Source organism: Erythranthe guttata, chromosome 9 (assembly GCF_056151865.1).
Source record: "Erythranthe guttata isolate IM_541 chromosome 9, IM_541, whole genome shotgun sequence".
Taxonomy (NCBI): domain Eukaryota; kingdom Viridiplantae; phylum Streptophyta; class Magnoliopsida; order Lamiales; family Phrymaceae; genus Erythranthe; species Erythranthe guttata.
The window spans coordinates 11,523,715-11,534,178 of NC_142541.1; the positions used below are offsets into that span (position 1 = coordinate 11,523,715).

General features: G+C 31.9%; 1 protein-coding gene across 1 annotated transcript; it reads right to left on the bottom strand.

The window, feature by feature from the left end:
- Positions 1-239: 239 nt before the first annotated feature.
- On the bottom strand, positions 240-791 carry LOC105972725 (NAC domain-containing protein 83). Its single transcript, XM_012997704.2, has one exon. It carries the CDS (start codon positions 789-791, stop codon positions 240-242), a length of 552 nt encoding a protein of 183 aa, XP_012853158.2.
- Between the last annotated feature and the right edge of the window lie 9,673 nt (positions 792-10,464).

Genomic DNA, 10,464 nt, shown 5'->3' on the forward strand with positions numbered 1-10,464 from the left:
ATATATATATATATATATATATATATATATATATATATATATATATATATATATATATATATATATCAACTAGAAATTAAACAATAAATCAGATGCAATCAAGGAAAAAACAAATTCTTGATTAATTTCAAACATAATTGCTTACAGTAGAGACCGGAAATAATGGTCGAGAAAAAATATATCAAGCTGCATTGAATAATTGATACAAATTGAAAATTAAGAACTAGAACAAATTTCTCCTAACTCCATCCGATATCAAGCTTCTTTGTCTTTTCCTTTTCGTTTTCCTTTGGAAAGATCCGAGTGATTCTACAAATGGCGTAATCTTTAAACATCAACTCAAAATTCAAACAAACCCCGGCCAATGAAAACTCGTGCATAATCCAGTGACCGTGTTCTTCTTCTTCTTTGCCGCTACTGCCTTTAGGTTTATTCTCGTAAAAAGTGAACATCTTGGACAAGCCGATTAAATTTCCCGACGACTCATCGTAAATTTCTTTGCCACTCGTTTGTCCCTTCCAAGTACCCGATTTTGTTCTTCTGGCGATACGAGTCTTACCATTAACTCGTAATAACTTGGTAAGAACGTACGTGACGTTCTTGAATTCCGTTTCGGAATGAAAATCTTCCCAATGAACGTCTTGAAGAACTTCCCATGGATCTGCTGTTTCGCCGTAAATCTCTTTTTCCGACATCCAATTCCATGGCAGTGGAATCCCCATTGATACTTTCAACAGGTAGCAATTAATCAGCTCTTCGTCCGACGGTACAACACGTGGAGCAATCGTCATTCTTCTCTCTCGTTCTTAATTCTCTCTCTTTCTCTCTCTCGTTGTTCTTCTCTCTCTTTCTGTCTCCTTTTTATCTTTCTCTCTCTCGTATTTTGTTTATTTATATCTAGGGCAAACGGCAAAAAGGCCCATCACATGGGACTTAAATACATTTTGGACCACAAAAAAAACAGTCTCTCAATTAAGCCCATCCCCATGTCTTTAGTCTAAAATACCCTCAATAATATAATTATTATCAATTCCACCCATTATGCTCTAACTTCCTTAATATTACACATTGACCCCAGATTTTAACAAATATATCACATTAACCCCCAAAACTTTTTTATATCAGAAAATAATTTTTTTTCTGAAATATTTTTTTTCTGGCCAGATTCCGGCGTTGATCGAAAAAAATTGGGAGGTTAATGTCCTATTTCAGTTATCTTTCATTCGGCCCCACTCAACTCATTCCCCTCTGGCATCAAATCCCCAAAGTCGAAGCCTAAGCCCTAACAAAAACACTCATCAATTCGATTTTTGTTACTCAAAAAAAAAAAATAAAAAAAAAAAAAATTCGATTTTTGTTATTGCGTAGTTTAGAGTTACAATGCTGGTGCTCAACGTGTCTATTTTCCTGTCGATTTTGTCATGCCATTAACCTTTTAATTAACTTGGATGGAAAAACACACACGCACACGTGCATGGCACATGATAGTGATTTCACTCAGTTAAAATAATATGTTTGCCCTAATTACACATTCATTCATTCCCTTATTCTTTCAGAAATTATTGGTAGTTTCAAGATATATATATATATATATATATATATATATATATATATATATATATATATATATATATATATATATATATATATATATATATATATATATATATATATATATATATATATATATATATATATATATATATATATATATTGATTATGCTAATTACTTAGATCACCTGGGGTGGTGTAGAAAATGAACTGGGAGAGCAAAGCGGGTCAGTAGCTTGACAACTTGATGATCCTGAGGTACCTGCGATCATAGAACACATGAACTAAGCCGGGGGTTGATCCGGCGGAAACCCCTCCGACGCTCAAGTCAGACGTGCTGATCATAGAAATAGTCCAGAGAATACAGTTGATAGTATTGCTCAGTTAATAGGACGTACCTTATGGAATGAGTTCAAATGTGTATTTATAGCTTAGATGAGATTGTCGGGCCCAAACCTTGCTTGAAGGTGATTGGGCCTCGGAGATAGTGGTCTTCGATATTGGGCTCGTGGCCCAGTAGGTAAATAATTTGTAGGCCCATTGGATTGGGCCAATTAGGCATATCATATATATATATATATATATATATATATATATATATATATATATATATATATATATATATATATATATATATATATATTAAACAATAAAACAGATGCAATCAAGAAAAAAACAAATTCTTGATTAATTTCAAACATAATTGCTTACAGTAGAGACCGGAAATAATGGTCAAAAAAAAATATCAAGCTGCATTGAATAATTGATCCGAATCGAAAATTAAGAACTAGAACTAATTTCTCCTAACTCCATCCGAAATCTTTCAACGTAATGTCATCGATATCGATATCGAAATCGAACTCTATATTATCCAAATCAATCTTCTGCATCTTGGAAAACGCATCACGATCTTCTTCGATTCCTTCGTCTTCTGCTAATCTTCGGCTGCTTCTTTGTCTTTTCCTTTTAGTTTTCCTTTGGAAACATCCAAGTGATTCTACAAATTGCGTAATCTTTAAACTTCAACTCAAAATTAAACAATAAATCAGATGCAATCAAGGAAAAACACACACACACACACGTACATGGCACATGATAGTGATTTCACCCCTTCTGAGTTAAAATAATATGTCTGCCCTAATTACACATTCATTCATTCCCTTATTTTTCAGAAATTATTGGAAGTTTCAAGTTATCTTATATATATATATATATCTTTTGATGATGCTAATCAGATGCAATCAAGGAAAAAACAAATTCCCATGGATCTGCTGTTTCGCCGTAAATCTCTTTTTCCGACATCCAATTCCATGGCAGTGGAATCCCCATTGATACTTTCAACAGGTAGCAATTAATCAGCTCTTCGTCCGACGGTACAACACCTGGAGCAATCCTCATTCTTCTCTCCCGTTCTTAATTCTCTCTCTTTCTTCTCTCTCTTTCGGTCTCCTTTTTATCTTTCTCTCTCTCGTATTTTGTTTATTTATACAGGAACGGAATATGTATACATATAATATCTAGGGCAAATGGCAAAAAGGCCCATCACATGGGACTTAAATACATTTTGGTCCACAAAAAAAACAGTCTCTCAATTAAGCCCATCCCCATGTCTTTAGTCTAAAATACCCTCAATAATATAATTCTTATCAATTCCACCCATTATGCTCTAACTTCCTTAATATTACACATTGACCCCAGATTTTAACAAATATATCACATTAACCCCCAAAACATTTTTATATCAGAAAATAATTTTTTTTCTGAAATATTTTTTTTCTGGCCAGATTCCGGCGTTGACTTTTTTTTTTGAATTTTTTTTTCTTAGAAGAAAAAAATATTTTAATTAATATTACTGTTTTAGCTACTAAATTACTATCTCAGACAGTAATACTACTGTTTGGGACAGTAATATTATGAATATTATTTTTCCGAACAGTAATATTATGAATATTATTTTTCCGAACAGTAATATTATTAATATTATTTTTTCCGAACAGTAATATTATTAATATTGTTGTGTAAGACAGTTAAATTACTGTTGAAGACAGTAATTTAGCATCTAAGGCAGTATTATTGATTAAAATATTTTTTTTTAAGAAAAAAAATGAAAAAAAGTCAATTAACAGTTAAATTACTGTCTCCGATAGTTAAATAACTGCTGGAGACAGTAATTTAGCAAACGAATACAGTAATATTAATTAAAAATATTTTTTTAAGAATAAAAAAGTCAATTAACAGTTAAATCATTGTCTCCAACAGTTAAATAACTGCTGGAGACATTAATTTAGCAACGAATACAGTAATATTAATTAAAATATTTTGAAGAAAAAAAAAAGTCAATTAACAGCTAAATTACTGTCTCCGGCAGTTAAATAACTGCCGGAGACAGTAATTTAGCAGCCAAGACAGTAATATTAATTAAACAAAAAAATTTAAGAAAAAAAAAAAGTCAACGGCGGTCTCCGGCGGTCAACGCCGGAATCTGGCCGAAAAAAAACATTTCAAAACAAAAAATATTTTCTGAAAAAAAAAAAAATTGGGGGGTTAATGTGATACATTTGTTTAAATCCGGGGTCAATGTGTCATATTAAGGAAGTTAGAGCACAATGGGTGGAATTGATAAGAATTAGGATTAAAATTGGGGTCAAAATTGAAATTAGGGTTAAAATTGGTTAATTGATGAAATTGGGCTAAATTGGGGTATAAATCATGAAATTGGAGTTGAATTGGGTTTCAATGAATTGGGGTAATTTTGGTATATATAAAAGGATTTTCTTTATTTGCAAATAAGTTTGAATGGGGTGGATTTATTGAAAGAAAAAAAATTGGATGTCCCTTTTTTAATTAAGTGTCCTTGTCATGGGCCTATTTGCCATTACCCCTAATATATATATATATATATATATATATATATATATATATATATATATATATATATATATATATATATATATATATATATATATATATATATATATATATATATATATATATATATATATATATATATATAGTGTTTTATGTTCATAAACATCTCCTTCAACACGGTAATGCAGCAGCAGTAGGACTCTCCCTCTTAGTATTTTTTTTTTCTGTAACGTATATTTAATATGGCGAATGGCAAAAAGGCTCATCACATGGGACTTAAATGCTTTTTGGTCTACAAAAAAAACAGTCTCTCCATTAAACCCATCCCCATGTCTTTAGTCTAAAATACCCTCTATAATATAATTCTTATCAACTCCACCCATTATGCTCTAACTTCCTTAATATTACACATTGATCCCGGATTTAAACAAATATATCACATTAACCCCCAATTTTTTTTTTTTCAGAAAATAATTTTTTTTTTCTGAAATTTTTTTTCCGGCCAGATTCGGCGTTGACTTTATTTTTTTATTTTTATATTTTCTGAAAAACTTTGTTTTTTCCTGAAATTTTTTTCCGGCCGGTCTCCGACGTTGACTTTGTTTTTTTGTTTTTGAAATTTTTTTTTCTTAGAAAAAAATATTTGAATTAACATTACTATCTTGGCTACTAAATTACTGTCTCAGACAGTAATATTACTGTTTGGGACAGTAATATTATGAATATTATTTTCCCTAACAGTAATATTATTAATATTATTGTCTAAGACAGTTAAATTACTGTTGGAGACAGTAAAAATAATTAATTGGTGACCAAATAATTGAAAAGAAAGAGTGAACAAATTGATAACAAAAGTATTTCAAGTTAATTTTTATTTTATTTTATTAAGTTATTTAAATTATTTTGTTTCAAATCAATGAAATCTTCATTATGCCTGTTAGGGAACCTGGAAACTTCCTGAAAATAAGGCTACAAAGAAATGGTTCAATGAGGCTGCGAATGGTCGTTGGAAAGATGTAAAAACCTAAAGGATTGAAGGTAATTTTTGATAGAACGCCAGACCTTGCAACTGCTAAGGCAAATCGTCCAAATATGATCAATGCTCAAACTTAGGAGAAACTATTCATTCTATTTCTACTCCTGGGGTTGATGGGAATGTAAATTCTATACTTTTAATTTATGGATCATATTTATATATATTAAATTGTATTAATTTATGTGTAATTTTTCACAGTTGAAATCAAATAAATGCAATGACTTGCGAAAGAAAGTCTCGACAAACCACCATTGAGGTCGAACAAGTATCAATAGTTGTTCTTACAGTCATGTAAGTGATTTGATCTATAATTTAATTTATTTAAGTTTAAAATACCTACTTACTTTATAATCTATTATTATTGTTTAAAAAAATTGGCAAAAGTCCTACGGTGTTTGATACGTATAAGAAAGCCTACATGGACAATGATGTGTCGAGGGGAATCGGACCAACTATTAGTGAGGAGGGAGATACAGAGAATCGCTTAATGGGACAACAACTCCCGAACAACTCCACATTTCAGTAAGTGTAATGCAATTTTATTGTTCAAATGGTAGTAAGCTAAATATTTATGTTTATTGTTGTTGTGTTTAGTTGGGATCTATGGATATGGATACGTTTCTAATCTATGGATATGGATATGCTGTTGTGGTTTATTAATATGAATATTTTAGTTTATCATATGCGATTTACGTTTGATATATTAAACTAGTACGTAGTTGAGATGTGTGGATATGGATATTGTTTTGAATATGTTAAGATGTTGTGTACATACATTTTTTTTTTTGATATTCTTTCTCTATTTGTTATTACGATATAAAATACAACTACTAAAATATATATATTTTTACTTCAAAATTATAAATATATACTTATTTTAGCAATATTTTGTGAATAACCCGAAAAAAAAATTCAAGCGCGCTGCCCTGAAATCCCCAAAATTATAACCTTCCGTGAATGCTATAGAGAGAAATCCACCGGGGTAAAAATACTATAGATGCAAGATACAAAAGAGGAGTGAATGCTTTCGTTTTTGCCATTTTTCACCTGTGAATTTTTAATTAACCCACTTCATTTGTCGACTTTATGTGATTGAATATGTCTTTCAACATGAGTTTGAGATAAGATATCAAACCTATGAATTATTTAAAAAAAGGTTTCAGTAGGTATCTCCGAAGTAGATGGCGGTTGATAGAGGAATCTTTGATCATAATTTCCAGTATTCATACTGCGTCCAACATGAAACTTGTGATTGGTCGTAAAACACCGACTTGCTTCTTGAGACCGAATTCTATCTTCATAGATTTCTCGAGATATTTTTTTACGGTTATCAACCCACCCTGAGTACCGAAATGGGCTCTTTACAAGAAAGAATTACCTCTACCAAAGAGGGGTCCATAACGTCTATTCAAGCAGTTTATGTACCTGCAGACGATTTGACCGATCCTACCCCTGCTACGACATTTGCACATTTAGATGCTACTACCGTACTATCAAGAGGATTAGCTGCCAAAGGTATTTATCCAGCATCCAGGTTGGATTTTTTAGATCAAATAGGACTAGTTGGGTAGATAGAGGTGGTCAAATCTAACATTTCCATCGATGTTTAGTAGGGCGGGTCGCTTGAGTGTCAAAACCAAGCGGTGGTTGTTTTTCCTTGGCTCATCATTGATCTCGTGGAAAAGCAAGAAAGAAGAAACTGTATCCAAGTCCAACACAGAAGCCGATGCTAACCGTTTTTGGTCCCAAATCTTTGGGGTTGCTTTTTCCAATAAATGTTGGTTACATTTCTTTATGTTATTTGTACCATTAACCGGTTTATGGATGAGTGCTCTTGGAGTAGTCGGCTTGGCCCTGAACTTACGTGCCTATGACTTCGTTTCTCAGGAAATTCGCGCAGCGGAAGATCCGGAATTTGAGACTTTCTACACCAAAAATATTCTATTAAACGATGGTATTCGTGCATGGATGGCGGCTCAAGATCAGCCTCATGAAAACCTTATATTCCCTGAGGATGTTCTACCAGGTGGAAACGCTCTTTAATGGATTTATAGAAGGATCCCTTCCTTAATGAAACTTAGTGGAACCGCTTGGTCCAAGCCTGAGATCTTCAGAACTAGCGGATGGATGGTAAATCCCCCGCATACTTAAAGAAAGAACCAATGCAGGAGCTGGCTTTCCAACACACTGGACCTTAGTTGTTCTCAGCTGGGGTTATAGCGACTTATAGCCTGAAGAGTCATGCATGAAATCATGGAGTTGGGCGTAGATCGAACCACGCTTCGCTTCATACATTGGTGTTGAATCGACCTATCGGAAGCGCCTTCCAAACCTGCTCGTCTCGTCAGCAGCCTTATCCGGCCAGCTTTCACTTACCCATAAATCCTTGTAAGGTGGTAATAGAGCTATGCTTAACTAATGAAGAGAGCAATTTCTGATCCCTGCTGAGATAATGAAGTCCACAATTCTATCCTCCAGGAATCTTCCTCATCCTGTTGGTGAGAAGGGCTATTTCGGATAGTCAAGTATCACCTCGATAAATTAATAGTCCCGTTTAAATTAATAATAATTTATTTCGGTCCTGACTCGGAAAAAAATGTAGTAAATTAATATTTCGATAAATCAATAGAGTTTCGCTAGTCCGACTGCATTAATTTATTGAGGTTTAACTGTATTTATTTGATTTTTAGGGAATTTCTTGAAGAATATATGTCTACTAGTTTTTTCGATCAAAATTTGAGGTGTCTTTTTTTTTCTTTATCGTACAATGATTGAAACATAATTTGTGCTGAGGTGAGTTTATTTTCTTCTTAAACATTGTTTTTTTTTTTTCATTTGCCAAATTTTGCAAAATTAGCCATCCGTGCTTTTGAATATATGAATCTTATATTACATATATACAATTTTAAATAAAATAATTATTTTCTTCTCTTTTGTAGTTGTTCTCGTGCAACATACGGGCATGGTTACTAGTTTATCATAAATAAAGGAAACATTCATGTATATGCCAATATTACCCCCAACCATTTATACACAATTCTTAATTGTAACACCAATTTAATCAATTTTGTCCATAAAAATTCAATTTTGACTTTTTTTTTTCAAAAACCTTTTTTTTTAAAGACATTTTTTTGCCGCCGGATTCCGGCATTGACTTTTCGATTTTTTTTTTTCTCCGGGATTTTTTCGCCGGTTTCCGGCGTTGACTTTTTCTTTTTTATTTCTTTTTCCTTTCTTTCTTTTCTTTTCTTCCGGATTTTTTCGCCGGTTTCCGGCGTTGATTTTTTTTAGTGTTTTTTTAAGTTTTTTTTTTTTTTTTTTGTTTTGTTTGTTTTTTTTTTTACGTCCGCCACTAAACGTTGACCGTAATTGTGCTATCACTGACAGTAAATTAACGTAATTATACTGTCAATGACAGTTAGTTAAAGTAATTGTACTGTCGCTGGCAATATATTTATGTAATTGTTCTGCCGTTGAAAGTAAATTAATGTAAAAATTTTATTTTTTATTTTTTGTTATATTTTTTTTATCTTTTTTGATTCGTTGACAAGTCAACGTAATTATATTACTGTCGTTGACAGTAAAATAACTGTAAACACAATAATATTATTGTCAACAACATCAATATTTTTTTTTGGGTTTTTTTTTGTTTGAGTTATTCACGGAGTAACGTAATAATATTACTGTCTATTATTGTAATATTACTGTAAACACAATAAAATTACTGTGGTTGACGGTAATATTACTGTTGTTATAGTAATATTGCTGTCAACCCTAACTTTTTCGGGTAATTACATTTCCACCACTGACAAGCACTTTTTATTATAATATCATTCCGCTGTAATTTTTAAAATATTGCCTGTTCACCCATTCTTTCCACCCATTTTCTTTTATTTATAAAATGAGCCCTATCATTTTTGGATAATTACATTACAACCCCTAGCAAGCCCTTTTTATTATTATGTTATACACCTACCAATTTTTAAAATATGGCTTCCTGCACGCATTCTTTCCTCCCATTTTCCTGTAATAATAAAATTAGTCTTAACATTTCCGCATAATATTACATTTCCACCCTTGATCAGCCCTTTTTATTATTATATTATCCCCCAGTAATTTTTAAAATATTGCTTGTTGCACCCATACATTCCTCCCATTTTCCTTTAGTTATAAAATCAGCCGTAAATTTTAGGGTAATTACATTTCCACCCCTCATAAGCTTTTTTTATTATTATATTATCCCAGTAATTTTTAAAATATTGCTTGTTGCACCCATTCTTTCCTCCCATTTTCTTTTAATTATAAAATTAGCCCTAACATTATCGGGTAATTACATTTCCACCATTGATAAGCCCTTTTTATTATTTTATTATCCCCAGTGATTTTTAAAATATTCTTGTTGCACCCATTCTTTCCTCTCATTTTCCTTTATTTAGAAATCAGCCGAAACATTTGCGGATAATTACTTTACCAACCATTGCAACCAGTTTTTATTATTATGTTATACACCTATCAATTTTTAAAATATTGCTTGTTGCACGCATTCTTTCCTCCCATTTTCCTTTAATTATAAAATCAGCCCTAACTTTTTTTAATAATTACATTTCTACCCCTTATAAGTCATTTTTATTATTATATTATCCCATAGTAATTTTTAAAATATTGCATGTCACACCCATTCTTTCCTCCCATTTTCCTTTATTTATTAAATCAACACTAATATTTTCAGATAATTACCTTTCCTCCCCTTTCAAGCCCTTTTTATTAGGATAAAATACACTTTGCACCCCTGTACTATGGAATATGTCGCATTTACCCCCCTATAGTATTGAAAACATCAAAGAACCCCCTATTTTTAACAGTCAATGGTCATAAATTTGACAATGTTAAATTTTGTTGTGCAATTACTCTTCTACCCTTTCTTGCATCTTCTGAAATATCTCTCTCATCACTCTCTCTCTTCTCTCTACGAAAAAATCTCAGTCCATTTTACTAGAGCGGTTATGGCG